This window comes from Lepisma saccharinum, chromosome 9, assembly GCF_977018435.1.
Source record: "Lepisma saccharinum chromosome 9, izLepSacc3.1, whole genome shotgun sequence".
NCBI classification, from domain to species: Eukaryota; Metazoa; Arthropoda; class Insecta; order Zygentoma; family Lepismatidae; genus Lepisma; species Lepisma saccharinum.
In genome coordinates, this window is record NC_139237.1 from 49,315,061 (window position 1) to 49,337,508 (window position 22,448).

Below are 22,448 nucleotides of genomic sequence, written 5' to 3' on the forward strand. Positions count from 1 at the left end.
GTGGGAAAGGAAAGGACTGCCTCACTGGTTTTGTGACCATGGGAAGTTCTCTAATTGAAAGAGATTTTCACTGAAACTAGATATTCCACAACGAAGGAAATCTATTGAATTGATCGAAATCGGACGACTTATTTCAAGATTTGGTGATGTAAAAAATATTTTTGCTACTTTCCGCAGTCGTACAGTGCTTACAGTTTTCTTCAAGACCCTCTACAGCAGTGTAAGAAACCGAACTCTTAGTGGTAGCGAGGTACTTATTAGGTCAATAATTTTGCTATAAAATTTGAGAATCAATTTCCAATTATTTTAACTACAATTCCTGCCTTAAAATCTGTAAGTTTAAATTTTGCAGTAACTGATGTGATAAAACATGGATACGCTATTATATGGTGGAAAAAATAGCAGTTTTTTCTAGAGCTTTACATTTTATTAGATTAATAATCGAAAATCTCAGGATTTTAGGGAATAACTTAAGCTATATTTTTTTTAATACGAACTTCCTTTTGTAGTGCATTATTTAGGACTGACGAGGTGGAATTGACAAGTCACATATATTTTGGGAACCACGATAACATCAACAAATTATGTTTAAGCTCAAATAAATAGAGAGATATGTCCAGTCAACGTTGTAATGTTGTATTTGCGTAATAACCGTTGAAATCGCCCCAAGATTGTGAACTTTAACGCTACAAAACCTTGGAAAATAAATTTCGCCAGATTTATGCACAGTAGAGATATTTGTTTTGTGGGGCAGCGTCTCATAATAAAAAATTAAATTATTGAAAATATTTTCTAAATTTGAAATAAATTGTGGGTATCTGTTTCATGCGGACAGAAGCAACGACTTCATAAGGAAAAAGTAATTCTTCCATTTTTTTTTCAATTGTCAGACAAGCCTACAAAAAGTACTTTAACAAAGTTATGTGGGCCTCCCCGATGGCGCAGTGGTAGCGTCGTCGCCTTGTAATCAAGGGGTCCCGGGTTCGATACCCGGTGGAGGCACAAGTGGTTCGGATCCCACTTTAAACTGTAGGTCCAGTCCCGATTAGCCTTACTGTGCATAAAGTGGACTTAAAACACCAATTCAACAACAACAACAACAAAGTTATGCACATGTTTCAGGGGATACAATGTATCCTGTGCCCAGGACTGAGCTTGAGGGGGGCGTGAGTAGACATAGCCTATCTTGGGTTTGAAGTTAGCAGCCCTAAAGTTTCCAAATTCATGCACAAAAGTCTATATACCCGACATAATTGTCTTGTAAGAATAGTTTTCAACACATAAATCGTGACTATAGCATTGTCCCTACCACTGGCCCGGAAGGATATTTGGAAAGAGAATTGGCTTAAAATAGAAAAGGCCGTCGTTAAATGGTTATCGTTTGGATGGGTTCCAGGGTGGTTTCGAGTGGTCAAGCTTACTGACTTTCTTTCTCCATTATTCCATTTAGCGATCCACCTCTCTCTCTTTCTTAATTTATTTTCTTGCTTTCTTCCTCCTTTCGTCCATCTTTGTGTTTTCCTCTCATTTTTGTCTCTCCTTTCTTTTTATTTCTTCTTCCCTTTTACTTTTCTTACTGTTTCTCTTTCTCCTTAACCTTTATCCTTTTTCCTCTGTTTTCTCTTCCTTCCTTTCTTTCTTTATCCATTCATGTCTGTTTATGTTTCTATCTTATTGTTCTTACTTTTTCTCTGTTTCTTCCCCTGTTTCCTCTTCTCTTTACTCTTCTTGTTCCCCTACTTTTCTTATAATTTTCTCTCTACTTTTCCTAACTTACCTCTCTCCTTCTTTCTATTTTTCTCTGTGCGATACTTGGTCTGCTATAAATGTTTCTGAATTATTCTCGTCTAGGCATTAGAGTGGCAAGGACAATTAGCTATGACTACTTTTTGGTGGGCTAGAGTACTCTAATTACAGACTGGAAACGATGTGATTTTGTTTGAAGCCTCGCATCTTCGCTCGCGCATAGCCCTCGGGATATAAATATGGAGGAGATGCGCATTAGAGCTTATTAAGTTTTCATTTTTATGAAGAAACTAGCTGATTGGCCGGCGGTGCCGGGTATTTAATTATCCCAATCTTCTATATATAATGAATTTTAACTATAGTGTCAAATGTAACTAATTTTACTTACAGGTATTTAAAGGTATACAAATTATAAAGTAAAGTCTTTTATAAATTCACTATTTAACTCAAAACTTGAATATAAACAGCTTTTTTATTGTCACTATTCATCTTAGCAACCCCGAAATCTATGGATTCCACACTAATATCGGTCGTTTTCGATTATTTTTTACATGTCGCCCCTTTCTACCGCTCCCCTAGGGGTGCCAGGGGTGTCTTACCCCCCCCCCCCAGTATTCCTTTCCAGATTGTAAGTCATATATGTATGGTTGAAATTGCTCCAGGCGTTCGAGAGTTATGCCGGAACAAACAGTCATACATCCATTTTTAAATAATAGATATAGATTATTATTTGTACTCACTTGTGGAGTGTAGTAGTCCTGTGTGGAGGCATGACTCATACTTGTTACAAGTATAAAAATGAATGTATGCACCCCCAAATTCGAAATTTTGGGCTTCAAGTTAACCCACATTAAAAAGCTAACATTTTCGTTCTGGTATCTGGTATCACTCCTGTTCGACCTAGCTTCCATGTAGCAGCCGCCATCTTTAACTGAATGGAAATAAGCAGAACCAGCAGAGAGGTAAAGGAATATACCCCTCACAAAGGCTGTACGAAAATAGGAGAATGTTACATCCTCACAATATAACTACAGTATATACAGTTATAACTAAAGTAATCGTATCGATATAACTACTTACAACAATATTTCCCGCTTTTAGAGTTGAACATCCCTCTCAAGACTCCACGAAAGTGTGTTACATTTCACGTGCTTCGGACGAGTTTGTTTCCGTGGATACATATTGTTACATTTTCATATGAAACAATTGCAACACATTGTTACCTCGTCGTGTCGCTTAAAGCTTCGATGTAATATATGGCTGCTTTATTTCGAGGACGATTTCAAACGTAACAATCCAATTAACTCAAATGGAGGGAGAACAATTACATGTACCGCTGTTTGTTAATTTGTTCTCACTGTTGATTTAACATTCACAGGTTGAACTGCTTTTTTCCTTGCTCATTATTATAACCTCAATTTTTGAATGTTCTGCCTTATCTACACAATGTGACGTGTTCGAGTTCAAACGTTAAGCGTGTGATTGGGGAAAAATGCCAGAGTTATGGATTTTGTATACCTATATTGTGCATGTGTTAGATGTAGGACTGATTTGTTACCAGTGCCCAAAGTTTACGGATACCTGCCAATACCAAACAATGGGTTTTCGTTTCTTTAACAATTTAAACCATGTCCATTAAAGTTACCCTGTACGTAATAAGTAGGGAACGGATTTTAAGGTGCAACATTATGGTCGGGAAAGGTAAAAGAGGTTCTGAAATGTTTTCCCAAAGGTGCAAAAAAGGGTGCTGATATGCCTTTATACAATTCTCTCTTTTTCTGCGCCTTCTGTATATAACTGGATGAACATCATTGTTGATACACAATCAGAAATATTCAATTTTTCAACTCGAAATTTAATAGCTGTTGATTGGATAATGATAGGACATTTAATATCAATGTGTTTCGCACAGAAAGATAGGCTGGCCAATGCGTCTGCCAGAGTTTATATATAAGTATTATTATCACACACATACGTTTTACATTGGCTTTCACCACGTGACTTAGTCGGGATCGCAGCGCGCTAGGATACCAGGGGTCCTGGGTTCAAATCATGGATAAGATATAGATATTTGTATTGTTGATGATGAAAACTGACTAAAAATATACGAGAATATAAAATCACCAGGTGAAAAAAGTTGAAAGACAGCGGAAACGGAGAAAGGCCGGTACATTAATTGACATTTCATATAAAAATAACTGCGTCAAGTGGTCTACTTTCATGTGGTCATGCGTGTTCTTTTTATGTCCCATCATCAATACCATCTGAATTATCTTTAATCCTCGTCGCGATTAGCCAAAAGTGGAAAAAACGGCGTATAGTGACACAAATTCTGTAGCATCGTAAATGAACCAAAATTTATAGTTAATTTTCTCTTTTACCGAATAACATTGTAGAATGTGCAAAGAAGAATTATTTATAACATTTATCCTTGATACGCACCCACTTATTGTATCATTTTAAGTGTTTGATATGTTTAATATGTTAATTTTCTATTATGACGTAATTTGTTTTGTTCAATTGGGTAGTCTGTTATGGCTATGGACTAACCTTAAAACATTGGAATTGTGGGTTGTGAGGTGAGAGATATTATGAATGTTGGTGGATAATGGAACTGATTTTGGAAATGTGAATGTGTTAATTTGTGTAGTCAAGAACAATTATGATCTTAATGTAATTTTGTTTGTAATAAGAAGTTTAATTGTGAGTGCAAGTGTTATATATTAACATTAACTGACATCTAAATATATTTTTGGTGTGCGAGAGTTAGAAAGGATTACGTTAACATATCCTTATTTGATTTCCCACTACCTGAGGGCTTCAAAGTAGGCTGATAAGTCTCAGGCTCGCCGTTGAAGAATAAACGTAAGTTGATCCAATGAGAATAATCCGGGGAACGTGACATCCTCTTATATACAGCTATTACTTTGAGAATAAACACACGAAATTATATCTCTAAAAATAGAGCGTGTAACCTTATCTTCAGGGAAGTTGTCCTTTACAATGGAGCAAATTTTAAGCTAATCGATATGGCTCTGTAATTCTCAATCTTCTTTCCTAATTGGAGTCATTGTCCAGTACGGTAATGAAGTGAATGTAATTAAATTAGAAAGTAAACCAAATGTGATGTTCTCTTTCATATGGTACACCCTGGAAACTGCGTATTTTGCTGGATAACATGGCTTCTGTACCTGTTGTACAATCCTCTGTGGGGACGTGTGTTGTCGTATACCTTGTTATTATGTGTGCCGAGTTCGCTCTTACATTCTCAACTGTTGTAATCGGTACGGAGGTTTTTAGTTCTCCCATATTTGGCAAGGTTTTTCACTGTTTGTAATACGATGTCTTGGATTCAAATGATTGAATTTGTTTTTGGTAAGCCTGAGCTGTTCCTAAAATTATGTGAAAATTTAATTAAGACGCTTTAGGGTATATGTATGCATATTTAATCATGTTCTACGTAATTGGCCATATTGTAACCATTTTTTTTTCGTTCATGTTCATGTTTGCTTCTCTAAAGATTTAAAGAATCCAACGTGGATTAAATTTTCTCCTCTCGAGTGAATCGAAGTAAAAGCTTTTCTAGGGGTAAGGCTATGTTCTCTGACAAAAGTCAGTCGTCATTTCTATGAAATTTGTCACTGCAATCCAACGCTCATAAAGCACCGCAACAAAAAGTATGATTGATTGAGTTGGTATTTTAAGTCCACTTTATGTGCAGTATAGCTAATCGGAACTAGGCCGACAGTTTAAAGTGGGATCAGAATCACTATGTTCCTCCTCCAGGGTATCGAACCTGGGACCCATTGATTACAAGGCGACGACGTTACCACTACGCCATCGGGGAAACCAAAACGTAGTGTAGTATTTGGAATGTAGAATATATAGCCCTACATACTTTCAAGTTTCATAATTTTCATTTGATTTTGTTGTTTTGTTATTCTTATACAGAATAAGTATATATTGTTGTTAACATGTGTTATTTTTGTTTTAGGCACGGTAATGCAATTTTAGATGTAAGTGTATATTCTGGTAATTTTGGCGATTTTAGGATATAAAGATCCTAGTTCTAATAATGAATTTATCTGTGGCGATAATTTTAATCGAATCACTTTCCTTTAATTTGCTACCCATATCTTTACTGTGGTGTATGTGGCGCAAATAGCTTAAGTGCCTCTCCTCTGATCATTGCAGCGTGCCATGAAGGAACATGAAAGATGTGACGAAACGGATCAACACAGTCTTGATCTTGGTATTAGCTGAGGTGGTATAATCAGCACCACGCTTCATTCGCCATTACTACAAAGTTGCCCCGATACACCTTGAAGAGAGGCTGTCTGAATCCCAGAGCCATTTGTGCATAGAATTTGACAAAGAAATCCATACCTGGGATCAACCAGAGAGAACATTAAGCACAGAGCTGCCCCAAAAGCCACCAATTGCTTCAAAGCCACGTTTATGCACAGGTAAGACTAATGGTGTAAAGTGCGATCAGAAGAATTGTGCAATGTGTTTTAACAGGTGAACGAAGACTAAATCTCTTGAGCGTTAGCACTACGCCATCGGAAAGATAGACTAATAGGGACTGGATCCACAGATTAAAGTGAGATCTGGTTCACTGTGAAATATCCCTCAGCCGGGATTGAATCTGAGATCCTATGATTACATGGCGACAGCGCTGTCACTACGCAACTGACGAGGCCGTGCAGCATAAGCAACAGACAGTCTAATCGTAGCTTTGACGTAAAAAAATTCAGTTAATATCTATAAATTAATTAATCCTAAAATGCACTGATTCTTCGTCTACAATTGGTTCTATAGCCGGTGGAAGCATAAAGTTGTTCGGATCCCCCTTTAAACTGTAGGTCCAGTCGAAATTACCCAATCTGTGCATTAAAGTGGACTTAAAACGAAACACAAACCAAATCCTCATATCATCTTATAACTAACTAACTAACTCTCTAGCTTTCTTAAACCGGAAAGTTCATGGCTGCAGCAACACAGGCCTTTCATCTGTCCCTATCCTGAGCAAGAACTACAGTATATACTCTTTCCAACCCTACAGATTTCCTTTAGGTCCATCTCAACATTATCCCTCCACTTTCTTCTTGGTCTTCCTACCAGTCTCTTACCATCAGGTTTCCCAATAAGAATCCTGTAAACTCTTCTTTCCTCTCCCATTCGTGCCCACCTAAGTCTTCTTGATTTAATTGTTCTAATAATCATCTTATCTCATATGTAATCCTGCCGGTTTCCTTTACATATTAAAGTTTCGGCAAGATATGTGCCATGCCTTCTTATTTGTTATTTTGGCCTTTTATCGTGTCTTCGTCTTTCCTTCATTTTTTGACACAGATATTCATTTTGCACAACTGTGGTATTGTATAATATGGTGTAGGATTTACTTACATGTTAAACTTAGCTAGGTTACTACCAGACCTGTTTTCGAAAATGATATATGTTTCCTGCCTTACCGACGGACTGCAATATCGTTCCCTCCCAATATTGATTAAACCAATCCGACAAATCACGTATGCAAGATGTATGATCCTTCAATCAGTTCCGCAAGCGGGGGGGATTTACCAGGTAATGAAGGAACACCTTATCTGAATCACAAACAACTTTTTCTCCATGAATAATTGAATAAGGACAACAACAGTACTCACAACATTATAACAAACTTTGCACACATAAAATTTACAACGTACTCGAAAACCAAGTGTCCGAACTTTATGATATTCATAATAAAAGTTTAGACGTTGAAACTATGGCGACGTAACAATGACACATTCGTTTGGCAGTGTTAGTCAGTGTGGCCATCTAATAATATTGCTCTGCCACCACATTTGGAATATTTCAAAACGTATAACAGTTAATCGTAAATTTTACCCCACAACATTTACTGGCGGCAGGACATCTATCACTAACCGTTCATATAATCGAACAACAATTTTTTCAGTGCATGTATCATAAGACTACGAGATGGTCCGCTTTACTCGATACATTTTATTCTTTTCAATGTCTCTCTCGCTTCTGTTAGGATACCACTGCTCATATGTGCCATTAAATTAATACCAATTTTAATTCGTTCGTTCAGAGATGTGCGGAGAAAAATGTTCATCTAAAATGGAGATTTTTAAAATTAATTTAAACCGCTTGTTTTGTTTCTTAAACACCTTACAAATATTTGAAAGCATATTATCGATAATGATAACATTAATTCTGCTAAATTTGTACCAAGTGCTTTAATATTTGTTTTCCAATGCAATTAATCACGAATACTCGAACAAAGTGTATCATGTCTGCACCTTGAGGATAAGTTGAATATTCAAGCTGCATAACATCAGGGACAGTTTACTTTCTCTTGGCAGACAAGGCTTAGCATTAAGAGCCCACAGTGCGGGGCAACAAGGGGGACAAGCGCCTCTCACGCCCCCTGGAACAATGATTTAATAACAAATAGGTCCAATTTCAACTGCTACACAATCTTTGAAACACTAGCTTATAGTATTGGCCCCAGTTTATATTTCTTCCATGGAGAATATGCTATTAACTGCAATGATTGCACATGTAGTATTTTGTTCATAAGTTGAAAGCTTCCCAACAAGCATGAAAAAATGTGTTCATTAACATTCTATTGGAGATACGGAAAAGGTAATATATTTTACTGAGTGTCCAATAGTTTTCGGTCTTACGGTAGCAGACATATGTTACTTTTTGTCTGATATATTCCTGCCGTTAATACCCACATGTTATAAATATACTAGGCATTTATCAAACAAATCGTTCTAGGATAGTTAACAGAAAAGCTGTTCTATGTAATTTTTATAGATATTTGAGAAATTAATAGAATATATTAAATTATAAGAGTCTTACTCTTTCGATTGTTGATGTAGCAAGTTCTGATTATAGATCGACCACAAGGAAAAAACCTTAAGACGAAAAGTCCCCGCGCAGCATTCCCTTCTTCCCTCCACCTCGGGTCATAAGGAAGCATGGTCCACTCTCCCCCTCCCCTACTCGCGGGAGTACGGTGCACAGTAGTCGCGGGTCTGCGCAGGTTGTTTTGCTCGTGGTTCCACTATAGTAGTAATGGGGCATATGCTCAGCAAGTTCCAACTTGTTTAGACTTTCTATGTTTTGCTAGATACGCCTGAAATAACGTAAAATTGGCTCAAACATTATATTACTCATCATTCCTTTTTCTCTTCTTCACCTTGGTGTAGAGTCGCCGGCAATAAAAATGTGACGCCAAGATCCTGACAAAATAGCTTCCCTGCAAATTTTTATCCGTGTTGCATAACTCTACCATGGTGTGCTATTACAATTCACTTATAGCCGTGGAGTTAGACCTTAGAGGAAAGCGAGCATTTCAGGATCTAGGTGTCTCCAATTTTAAATGCTCCTGACTGTACATGCAGACATACTAATGATTCATACTCAAAATAGCAAGCATAATGAATAAGTATTGCGTACAAGAGTAAAAGAACTTGTATCTAAATAGTAATCATTTTCCGATTATTTGCAACCATCAACAAAAAGCGTTGTCATGTGCATTGTCACGTTTTCGAGGCCTGGTCTGAGCATTGGTGTTCATTATGATCATCGTCGCGACAGGTCACAAAAGGGAGATAAAATAAATAAATGAAACTAGTTCCACAACTTAAAGTGGGTTTCGAATCAAACCTGCAATCTTTAATTACAAGGCGTTAACGTTACAATGAACTTTGAAATTTGAGCGCTCTAATCTTAATTAAAAAATATAATTTATTCCTATAAACTCCAGTTTTAGAGTGATTTTAAGTCTATACGTTGCAGAAACCCAGTTAGTTAAAATTAGAAAACAGGGAACAATAAACCTCAAGAAAAATACTTAAATGAATATGGAAAGTTATTTAATGATTCTCATATGTTCAAGAACTGGGAATACTTTCATGATTTCTGTTGGTGCTTCAATGGTATTTTCATATTCACAAAGTTATATTACAGGAGGTAATTGAAAATTAATTACTTTGCTTCAATCCAAACCATCTGTACCACTACTTTTACCATTGCAATATTTCCCGTCGTGAGCTTAGTACTTTAGCTTCAAAGAAACACGATGCTTTCTCAGTCTTTATGTTGACAAAGCACATCTCTTTAATGTCCAGACCATTATAGACTTTTGGTTCTGCAGGAAAAACTTGGAAATAGGTAGAATATTTAAACAGAGAAGGAGAGAAAAATTGCATACCTCTGGGAGTCTACACTTTCACTTTTGCCTAAAAGCTACGCTGAACAATCAACCCTTGTGTTTTACCATTTCGGCGTAAAAGAAATGTTCACTCGTAGTACTTAATTCGTGCATCGATTTGGCATTGTGCATTTTTCAATTAGATGTTCCTGTTCTGTGAGATAATATAAACTTTCTTACATTACTTACATACCCGGTGGAGGCTCATAGTGGTTCGGATCCCACTTTAAACTGTAGGTTCAGTCCCGATTAGCCTTACTGTGCATAAAGTGGACTTAAATAATCAAATGAACAACAATCATTACTTACATAGGAACTTTTCTTTATCAAAATCCATGATCTAAACACACAGTATTGCCAGGTCGAACTTTGGTATTTAACCTGGATTGTTTGCGAATTTCCACTAGGACTCAACTTTCTTTATTTCGTTTTTTTATCCGGATTTATGATTTTCATTTTATTTTTGTATATTGAAGTTTGTATTTTTTAGTAGCTGTAAATTATTTTCGTCATTTTAATTTGTTTTTCTTCAATTTGTTTGGGAAATAAGTGGTTTTGGTGATTTTATTGTTGTTCTAGCGTTGTGCGATAATTGATACCCTGACTTCACTTGTCTCCCTTATCACACAAAATAAGGACAACCTTGCGTTGTGACGTCACTCAAGGAATGCCTACGTTGTTAGGTTACGACTGTTAGGTTTGGTTCTCTTAGCATACATACACTATAAATGTATTATTTATGCTAAGATAACTAAACCCAACAAGCCTAAAATAACAAATTAGGCATTTAGCCTTACATCTGCCCGTAAATTAAGCTCATTATGTTTCATTTACAATGAAGGTTCTTCAAATTTAATACTACCTTTTTTCCACTTCCAATTGTTTCCTCACCTTAAATTTTACATTTCTGGAATCTTTGATTCATACTCTTCCCAACTATGTATGATACATATTTGTATTAAGTAGGGTCGATTCGACATCCTTACCTGCCTTCATACAGGTTGATTCAATTCAGACTAGAGCAATTGGCTTGCTCTTGGAGGCGAGTTTTCCCACTAGTGCACGGCACGAATGCTATCGACGACGCCTCGATCTTTCATTTCCTCCTTTCTGCTCATCATACAACGTTGATTACTCGGCAGTCTACACGTGCATAGTAGAGCAATCGCCCACAATTATAGCGCTTCCAAGCAGGACTGATGTATTTCATTGCAGTGCATAATTACCATCAAATCAAGAGAACTTAGATGAATATCGCCTTGTAATCAAGGTACCGTACATTAGACATCTTCAATACCCGTTGGAGGCACACAGTGGTTCGTATTCAACATTAAACTGTGAGTCCATTCCCGATCAGTCTTACGGTGCATAAAGTATACTTAAGAACAAACTCAAACAAGTATATCCGACTCCAAATAAAACGGCTGTACATAATAGATTGAAACATAAGTTTAATTTAACTGCAAAATACAGTTCAAGTTTTCACTTTACACAGGAATGCCGTAAATGCCTCATACATTGTATAATGTGTTATATTATTCCAAAAGTGTATATATTTTTATGGTAAGTTAATAATTATTTTGTTGTTACACGATATTTTTCTCGATGCTTAATTCCGTAGCTCGCTTCTGAGCTATTCTTAGTACTAAATGAAAATATTATGATTATTACTTGCACTGAGAGGCATTGCGTTACAGACTATGAGTTGTAAGGAACGTGATAAGTGGTTCGGGGTCTAATTTTTCTGCCACACTACTAGACAAGTGTAGCCGGCACCCCTGGCGGAGTGGTTAGCACATCGCGGGATCCAATCCTGGTCTGGATGTTTGTGAGTGTCCATTCATCAATTTCATCATATCATCACTCATCCCCATCTTCGCAAATTAGCCAAAAGTGGCACAAAAGGCGATGTAAAATAAAGCAAGTCAAGCAGTCACCATTTCTCCAGTTCCAGAGGCAGGTCGGTTAGTAACTTATTTTTTTTCCAAACTGCCTTCAACGTATGCAACCCAAACATCAGAACTGTAAGTTGGGTTGCCTGGAGAGAAGGCGATTCCTCCGAGCAGTCACCGCATACTCTGTTGGCGCCGAAAGTTCGACGTTGCACCCACAATATTCTTCTTTGTAAACAGTGTGTCTCAAAAGTAATATCGCAAACTGACACAGGTGAGAGTACACGATAATAGAAGCAAAAAAAGTCTAATTAAATATGGGTCTGCAAACGAGCCGTTTTCGAGATAATCGCGAATGTGTCATTACACGCGCCACTGACTTCATTGTTTGTAAACGTCGTCCTAGTTTGTAAAATGCTAATAATGTGTGCAAATGTGTGGGTACAAGCTGTCATTCATTGCATTTTGTAAACACCGAGTGCTTTACTCCTTGCGTGTTCCGAGGTTTGCTCTGTGTTTACAAAACAGAAAATTTTGGGAAGGTGGCGTTGTAATCAAACAGGATGTATACAATCAGTACACAGTCTATTCGTACTGTGGGAGTCACTTTTCTTACTGTATTATTAGCATTTTACCAACTAGGACGACGTTTACAAACAATGAAGTAAGTGGAGGCTTGTAATCACACATTCGCGATTATCTCGAAAACGGATCGTTTGCAGACCCTTGTTTACTGAGACTTTTTGCCTCTATTATCTTGTACTTTCACCTGTGTCAGTTTGCGCTATTACTTATGAGACATCCTGTATACCTCATGTTACAGCAATATTGCTAGCATTCTATATTTGTAAAATTTATGTACATAGATAAATTATAAAACTGAAATTAATATTTGATTATGATTATTATTATTAATGGCTTTTGTAAATATCCTAGAAATGCAAAAGATATGCTTTATTCCTTGTGTGCCTTAATAATTATGACTTTATTATATATCCCTCCTTTTAAATTCTGTAACGTAATATAAAGATAAGAATTAAAGACAAAGTTTTTGTTTGTACGAAACATTAAGTGCATGAATGTCTCTATTTTCAAAAGATATGTTATATTTCTATATAATTGCACCTGAAGTAGATAGCTGGGTGTGGATTCATCTAGATCAGTGTTTTTTTCAATCAGGAGCGGAAAAAGAAATTAGAGAAGTGTATAATTGTCAGGGTACCAGTGACATTAATTTATAATTTACTAACACGATGTAGGAACGTTAAAGTGCAAAATCTGAAAGTACATTGTCATTATGACATTATCTCACTATATTTCTGGTCTCTCTAAGAAAACAATTATTTAAAGATGCTACATCTAAGGTTACAACTATTGAAGAAAAGCGTTTTCATGTAATCAGTTACACTATGAAGTACAGTATCGAATCTTAATTAGTCAATATAAATTGTGCAAAATACGGTTATACCTCCACGAAATTTTGTGGAAATAGAATTAAGCAAATATTGTGTTTCGCGAGTCTGTTGGTAGATGGCACGTCATTACTCAAGAATTTATTTCCTTTTTGTGTCCGTGAGTACGTAGTCGAAACAATACTGAATGTTTGTTAGTATGTGTGATTATTCAAAATAGATTAATTCGGTACGGTAACTTAACCTATATTTAGGCAGAAATGTGCTTTTTGAAGCAGAAGACAGGATTTTACAGTATAAATTCTACTTAATTACATTGAAAGAAGTTGGCTTTGCCCTGTCGTAAATCACACTGTTCAACTAGAATTTTGATGATTTCATGTTCTATGAGGAAGAGTGTACTGCAACTCGCACCGTACGCGAACGGTGCTGTCCTGTGGAGAATTTTAGATATTATGCCAACAACTGATACTAAGGTTGGGATTCTGCTCTTTTGTGGATTAGCAACTTAAAAAATAATGACGATCTTTGATCATTTCCCCATAGTATTGAGTTTGTGAGTATACTTTATGCACAAATAGGCTAATTGGGACCTGTACTTTTAAGTGGATTCCAAACCATTTTGTGTTCTTACAGGTTTTCGAACCCAGGAGACCTTTATTACCACTACACTATCGGGAAGAATCTCGTCGTGAATTTCTTATGTATATATAATATGTCTGTGTGTGTGTGTTGTGTTCGCGTGAGTGTATGCATAATATGTATACATAATGGAGTAATGAAGTTGCTCAAAAGTACAGAGTAGATTCATCAAACGGTTGGTCGTCGCTCAGTTTCCTGTGATTATAAACTAGAACTACTCGACTCATCGTAGACCAGGATTTGAACTTCCATCCTCTCAAAAATAAAATGTTTCACCGACACCTTCCTCCTGATTTGATTGAACAGAGTGACATGCCAGGACGTTCTTCTGTATGATCAACATAGCTCACATTCCTTAATACTTAATAGATGCAGACAAAGTACGATTTTTTCACTAATCGAGTTACTTTCATTGGTTAGTTACAATTAAAAATACTTTACAATTAAGGTGTTAATTAAAACATTACAAATCATGTAATTGTTCGTATTTCACCCTGTACAAAAGGCGAAGTTTCGTTGATATGTAATATAGTTCGTCTCTTTCAAGGATTTTCCCTGTTATGTAGTAACTGTAAATTCTTCAGCATACTTTGAATTTGAATTAAGTATAAATGCATATTTTATTCATATTATTGTCGTATAATTTACTAATGGTAAATATTAATAGACCCATGACAGTCAATGAAATGTTATGATAGAATAATTCTCTCTATTACAAACAACAATACATCTCTTTCTTTTATTTTTGTTATTTAGCGACGCCTTTTTGACACTTTCTGCTAATCGCGATGATGAGGATGAGTGATGATATGATGATGACGAGGGACACTTACAAAGAAAAACCCATGCACAGTCCAGGGTTTCGATTTTTATTCTTCTCTAATCGCTATGATATCATTATGCTAATGAAATACAATAACCAATTACTAGCTAGCGGACAAAATATGCTGACCGAAATAAATAATTTTCAAATATAAAGCAACAAATAAAATGTTTATATTTCTTTAAGCATGTAGCGCAAGATGTTACAAATTAGGCTGACAAAAATGTATATAAATTTAAGAGTTGATTGATCTTTTCAAATATTCCACCACAAAGGGAAAGAAAGGTAATGGGAAATCAGAAAGAGAAAAGGCAAAAAGCGTGAAGAGAAAAGAACGTAATGGAAACGAAATGGAAAAAAAGGTAAAAAAAAGGTAAAGTGCTCCCCTGTGCATAGCACCACGCCATGAAGGCGTATAGGGGGTGTGGGGGTAACGCCCCACACTTTCTTGATCCGGTCGTGAGTGGGGGTGATGTAATCAGCATCACGCCCCTGACCGCCTTTACCCCCCAGGGTTTCTTCCAGGTACCCATGTTATTCGACGCTGGGTGGGCACCGGGGCCGCTTCCATCGTTAGAAAAGTTCCCGGCTTTGAACCGGCCGGGGATCGAACCCGGGACCTTGAGCATGGTAGTCAGACGCGTTACCGACTGAGCCACCGCGGCCACTAAGGTAACTAAAATGGAGAGAAGCAAATTGATAGAAAGTAAACGATATATGTAAACAGAAAAATAGAAGAAAATATAGAAACTCAAAAGAAGAAACAAAAGAGAAAAAATCCTGAAAAGAGTTTGAAAATAAAAAATGAAATATAAAGAAGACAGGAGAGAAGAACTAAATTTAGCATTTATACAAATTGTGAACATATCACAACTCAAGTTTGAGTTTGAATTTTCAATTGTTATGCACAGAAGGGAACGTCACAAATCATTGTGTAATGGTCTACTCAGGATTCACTCCGAAGGTCTCCGGTTCGAGCTTTGCCCTTCGCATTGGTGATTTCAGTTTCATCATTTATCCTCATAATCGCGTTTCCATAAAGAGGCAGGAAAATGAGTCAAAGTAAGAGAAATACATAGAGTTGATAGCAGTAAGTCACGTGGCCCTCTCCGATGACGTAGTCTGTGTTTTAAGTTCATTTTATGCACGGATGGGCTAACTGAGACTTAACATACTGTTTAAAGTGTATTCGGGTCACTGTATGCTCCACCGGAATCGAACCTGGTAGCTCATTGATTTTAAAAGCGGCCGCGTTACCACTGCGCCATCAGGGAAGCCTCTGATGACGTAGTGTAGCCATGTAATCAAAGAGTTGCACGTTCGGACCCGGTAGATCTCACTGTAAACTGTAAACTAGGTTCTCATTAGCTTAAATAATTGTTTCACGTTAGGGCCTATTGCCCTGGTATGGTAGTTAGCTATAACGCTCAATGTTGTTTCCTTAGTTCAAATTAATCACTAAACTCTCAAAGAGATGGCGCTCCTTACACATTTAAAAACAAATGATGAGCTACCAAGAGTAGGTCAAATATTTATTACAATTTGATCACAAAAAAATTAGGATATAACTAGATTATTCCTTTTAATAGACAGGTGGATGAAGCACACAATTTAAATATGATGCAAATTTAAGTTGTGCTAAACTTCTACCTGCAAGATTATGACAAATTATTTAGACATTCATATGTACCAGCTTCTGAGGTATCTACAAAAATTTAAAAACGAGTGGATCTCTCTCTTCCAGACAAGTCGATTGAGTTCAGTTAATTTTCAAGGTTACTTTTACTTGCTATTTGTTACGTCTATCAGTCCATCAAATTTCATCTTTATAACTCTGGTAGTTTCTCAGATATTGATAGTTGAGAGGGCGGACGGACAAGCCCGCACACATTTACAGCGTTGCTGATTAGTAATCTGAAATTCGTTATTGTTATTAGCAAGCAAACTGTTTGTCAATGCCAAGACTTACTTCCGCATGAGACTACGTTGCTATAGTTTCTCCTCAAGAACGCACCTGTAGTGAAATGTAGCCAATCATTCTCGAATGATTGAAAATGTCTACCAGAGCAATCCCTAATCTTGTGATTTGAAAGTCGATGTAAAACAACCGAAACAAAAATAGCTCAAAAAAGATATTCGAGGATATATAGTTGCAGATACGATAGAATTTTGGATCTTCTAGATGATAACTACGATACTGATCATCATTTTACGCTGCCAATAACTCTCCTAACTGAAAATTCCGGATTCGAATCCTGAGCCGTATGCGTTCGTTGTGTGTTCCAGCGTTCATCAATTTCTTCGTTCATCCTCATCGAAAAGAAAAGCGACGTAAAATACGAAACAAAGGAACTCTATCATTTCCAACCTGCTATGGGGTCACCCAGATAGCATAGTGGTTTATGCTGATGTCATGCAATCATGAGGTTCCGTGATCGATCCCCGGCAGATACACATTACGCATCGGTTCCTATTCCAATTTAAACTATAGACACTCCCCTGTGCATAAAGGACTTCCAATAAACTTTGACAACTGTTTTGACCAACGTTGCTGCATATAAATGAAATACTTTTCCGATTAAGACAGTTTAAGAATCTTCCCGGTGACTTAGAAAGAGCCTTTTGTTAAGTGAAGCCGGCGATCAAAACAAATATAATCCTTAAACAAACAGTAAACACTTTCGCTTGTATTGGTCTCCTTTCAGGATTGCACTTTCGATGGGCGAGAGGCATGAGCAGTTAACAAACGATCTCGGTGCCGAAGGTTCTGAGTTCCAATCCCGTCATGTCCTGTATGTTCCTTTGGGAGCGTCGCTTAATCAATTTTTACCTAATTTCATCCCTGTCGCGGTTAGCCAAAACTTTAATAAATTGGACCGAAAATGAAAAAAATTAAAGTACAAATCGTATTCTGAAATCATGAGAGTAGGCTGCAAGGAGAAAAGTCTACACCATCACGCCAGCTTAAATATTCTTGATAGAAACGTTTAATGATCTTCCATATAGGTGTATGCTGCGTTGTGAATACATCAGAGATCTACATTAAAGTTTTCTACAGTCAGTATGTTATAATTGTTGTTATTACGGGGAAAATATATTTGAAATGAAATTCTCCAAACATTTTTCAGTGTTTTTCTTCTAGAATGTATTGCACGAAATTTTTTGTGCCAACGTTTATGGTTACTTTATGTTCAGATAGGCTAATCGGGACGGGACCTACAGTTTAAAGTGGGGTGGTAACCACTATGCAATATGCACTCATAGATATCGAACCCGTCCGCGTTCGATTCCCGGGACACACAAAACTAATTTCACCTAATCTATAGTAACTTATCCTGTATGTAGCTAAAACACACAAAGGAGCAATTACACACCCGCGCGTACGCACACTCATTAAAACAGATGTATCCATCACAAGATCTCAACAGAGCAATTCGTAAAACAAACCCCTCATTTCCAGTGTTTTTTCATTGGGTGACGTATGGGTATCGCATCCAATCCCATCAGGTTTCTTACGCCGTTACTTTTTATTTCCCAAACGTCCTCTTGGTGCTGAGTTAAAGCGGAATTTTGTATCGAACCCGGGACCACTCCCACCACAGGCGAGAGCGCTAGCCATCAACTTTGGGACCTTGATGGTCTCTATCTGACACGAAACATTACGACTTCTAATATTTATTTTAACTCATTGGCTGTTAATAATAATAGTTAATAACGAAAGTAAAGTATGACGTCACTGAAGCTTTCGTTCTAAATTATCTTTATTTTTATAAACACTTCAATTTAATCTATTACGTTACATGTATAATCAACGCTAAGGAACAATGGAATTGAGATGTTCAAATAATTGTATTTCGATTGTTATTAAGATAATTTCAGTCATTTGTTCAGGGAAGGTAAGTGGGTAGTTATACCCCACAAGTGGTCAGAACGAAACATGTGAATACGCGCAAATTAGATAAAAAATTGTAGATGATTGAGTATCATTATAATATCACCACATATATTTGTTGATAAATCCCTAGTTCTATCGCTCTATTTTCTTCTGAGCAAATAGGTTCGTTTAGGTTAAGTAAAGTGGTTCTGGAAATTCGAGAGGGATTTTCGTGTTACGGGGAATTCCTGCTACAACTTGCCGCGACCTTAAGAAACTCCGCATCGATACAGAACTATGACGTAAGCACAATAAAAATATAATGGAAAGAAATGCTCACCTTGGACGAGCAACCTGTGAATAATACTTGTCCAGTTCTTGGAGATACTTGAGAGCGTCTGCCATCGCAGCGAGCTGTCCTGGGTCAGGCTTGGCGGCCACGTGGGTCAGCTGACTGGCAACGGCCAGCAGACAGACGGCGGCAGCAACGACCCATAATCCATAGTTGCGCTGCATTGTTGTAGGATGGATGATTGTTGCGTCCCTCGTGGAAAGAGTTGTGGTCGAGCGACAAGCAGGTAGAGTTTCGTCGAAGCCGCGATCTAGGCGGTATATATACAGTTGACAACGCGCCCTACGCGAGTTCGCTCAAAGTTCCGAAGTTGCACTGCGCATGCGCGGGATCACGGCGGCCAATCGCGAGGACGTGGAAGAAATTCTCCCACACATTTTCTCCAAACGGCGTGTTTTAGGATCTGACAGGTGAGTCGAGGGTGGCTGGGGAAGTACGTGTAGGCAGGGAGACAGATATTCGCTAAAATCGCCAATCATCTTACGCTCGTGAACAATAAGGTACCTTACACTTCTACCTCAAAAGTAGCTTTAAAGGCGCGTTAAAAAGGTGGATGCAAGTTTCTTCAGGTGATTTACAAAACTTAATGATATTAACTTCGAATCCTAGCCGTAAATCGAACTTTGAACTTCCTTCATAGCTTTTCAATCATTACACACGGTTTTTGGCGACCTTAAAAAGTTCTTTACCACCATATCGTCGCCCTTTATTAGAAATGAAAAAAGTTCTGTACTCTAATATAGTGCTAATATCGCTATGACCTTCACCGGGCGGTCAGGGTTGTACTTAATGTGTTGTGCCGGCGGAGTGGGGTCCCGGGTTCGAATCCCGTCCTGGGCATGGATGTTTGTGAGTGTCCATTCATCAATTTCATCACATCATCATTCATCTTCATCTTCGCAAATTAGCCAAAAGTGGCACTAAAAGCGAGGAAAATATAGCTAATCAATCAAAGTGGCGTAACATCTAGACAAGTGACAAATGCCCTCTCTCCCTATTTTCTGTGCAGATTTTGGGTATTGTGAAAGTGTTACATTATCACCCCCCTTCTAACATCAATCACTGTCAAATCTAAATGCACTACATGCACATATAAAATTGCAGTAATTTTCATAACTGTTAGATTTGATTTGATGTTATTTACCGTCACTTCTCTTCCACTTTTGACTAATCGAGACGATGAATCGAGTGATGATATGATGAATTGATGAAGGGAACTTACAAAGAACACTCATGCCCAGGCCGGTATTTGAAGCCGGGACACCTATTGTCGTAGTAGTCTCGGTGCTAACCAACGCCAATAACTGTTAGAATTTACAAATAAATAAACCTCACTTCCACGTAGTACACCCTGGACAGCATTTTGCAGACTAATGAGGCTCTGGCGTCTGAACCCAGGGCCATTATAATCCTCTATGAGGCGTGTGTTGCGTGCTGTCTACTTCTGTTTGTAATTGTTCCTTCATCAATGTCATCTTATTACCTACCACTCATCTTCATCTTCGCGATTAGCCAAAAGTAGCCGTAAATCGAAGCAAAATAAACTATATCAATCAATATATCTAAATACAACATAGAATTTGATAAATAACAGATGTGTTACAATTTAATTGAATAATTTAATTTGCTTCTGTTTTTTTCTTTGCGGACAAAACTGGATGAATCCAAATGAAGAAAGGGCCTTGGACTTACATATTGATTGTCTTCACTGGAGTTTCGAATGAAGACTTGTGGCGTACTTTTGTCACCCTTCAATGCATGGCCTCCTGGCCTCGAATCTAATGGGTGTCAGCCTAAATCTGGCCCTTGGAATTGGTTAGTGAGTTTACCACTGTAAATCCTGTCGCTACTCGTTCTCCCTGAACTTCCTTGTGGTTTTTCTACACCAATTGATGTGATTGTAGGAATGGTACCATATATGACGTATTTCTTCAACCCTCTTCTGCTTTTTCTTCCATCGCTAACTTCAGTGGCGGAGTGGTTAGCACAGCGCGCTAAGATGCTAGGAGCCTCGGCTTCAAATTCCGGTGTTGGCATGGATCTTCTTTATGAGATCATATCAACACTCACCCTCATTATCGCGAGAAGCCTAATGTGACATAAAAACGAAGAAAAGTAAGCCACATTAATCCATTAATTTTTCATCAATTATCCAGTCGTAGTTAACCTAAAATAAATATAAATTACTTTAGTTAAGTCAAGAAAATTGCACAGCTGCTCTTGTTTACATAATTCTATCAACTACTACGTTTTGTATTTTTGCATCGAGTGATTATATTTCCTCAACTGGCGCCACCTACGTGGTTACGTTGTCGATTCATGTTCTTGGATCGAGTACTTTGATTCTAATCTCAATTTTATCCTTATCATTTTCATAATCTTGAATAGGTCGCAAAAACATAATATCATACAAATACATATTTCAATTGGAATTACGCGGGCATTCGTGGCGGAGTGGTTAGCACATCGCGCTACGACTCCAGGGATCCCGAGTTCGAATCCTGGCCTGGGCATGGATGTTTGTCAGTGCCCATTCATCAATTTCATCACTCATCCATCTTCGCAAATTAGCCAAAAGTGGCACAAATGCGAAGTAAAATGAAGCACATCACTCAATCAATTGGAATTATAGGTGGAAATTATTGTTCTTCATAATGCAACATACTAGGGTACATATACTGTATTTTATTTCTAGGAAGCTAAGGAATCGCCTCGGCGGCCGAAAATGTTCAGCAGTCTACTCGATGTCTCGACACCGAACGTTCCAGATTCGAGTCCAGGTATGAATCTTTACTTGTGAGTGCCCCTTCACGACGTTCATGTCATTATCATTCATCCTTGTCGTGCTTGCGAAAAGTGGTGTTAAATAAGAAATGCAGAATACTGTTAAAATATGTCTGAAAAACTAGTGTGTCTTGAATTTTAAAATTACAATGATGATGATGATGAATGGAGGAAATATGTTTTGTCATAGGGCTATTTTTACAATAATTCCTTGTCTATGTTGGAACTACAAGTTAACCAAAAACGTTCTTGCCGTTCTAGAGCAGTGAAAAACAAAGAGCAATACAAACCTTTAGTTTTCGAAGTAATCTCCATCAGCATCCAACACCTTCTGCCAACGTTCCTGCAGCTGCACAATACTCTGGTGATATAACTCGGCGGGCTGGGATGCAAAGAAGTCCGTGAGTGCGTTTCTCAGGTCTCCCTCATTTGCGAAGGATCTCCCACGGAGGTGGTTGTGGAGGGAATGAAACAGGTGGTAATCTGTTGGTGCAAGGTCCGGTGAATATGGTGGATGGCACAGTGTCTCCTAGCCAAGTTGCTGAAGGGTCTCCCGGGTCCTCTTTGCCACATGTGGCTTGGCATTGTCGTGCAGGAACAGCACACCCTTGTGAGTCACCAATGCCGGCTCCTTCTGCCGCAATGCACGGTGCACCCTTTGCAACTGCTGAGAGCAGAGGTCAGCAGTGA

General features: G+C 37.7%; 1 protein-coding gene and 1 long non-coding RNA gene across 2 annotated transcripts in view; one reads left to right on the plus strand and one right to left on the minus strand.

Moving 5' to 3' along the window:
* The window catches only part of LOC145992661 (uncharacterized), a 140,794-nt gene extending 121,564 nt beyond the window's left edge, over positions 1 to 19,230 (minus strand). The window contains exon 1 of the mRNA XM_083129031.1: positions 18,963 to 19,230. Coding sequence (XP_082985157.1) covers positions 18,963 to 19,138 — 176 coding nt within the window. The 5' untranslated portion in view covers positions 19,139 to 19,230. The remainder of the gene's footprint in view (positions 1 to 18,962) is intronic.
* Positions 19,231 to 19,290: 60 nt separating this feature from the next.
* On the plus strand, positions 19,291 to 21,780 carry LOC145993009 (uncharacterized). The gene is made up of 2 exons (XR_014442222.1): positions 19,291 to 19,384; positions 21,670 to 21,780. It is a non-coding gene; the product is annotated as an uncharacterized LOC145993009 (long non-coding RNA).
* The last annotated feature ends 668 nt before the right edge of the window (positions 21,781 to 22,448 follow it).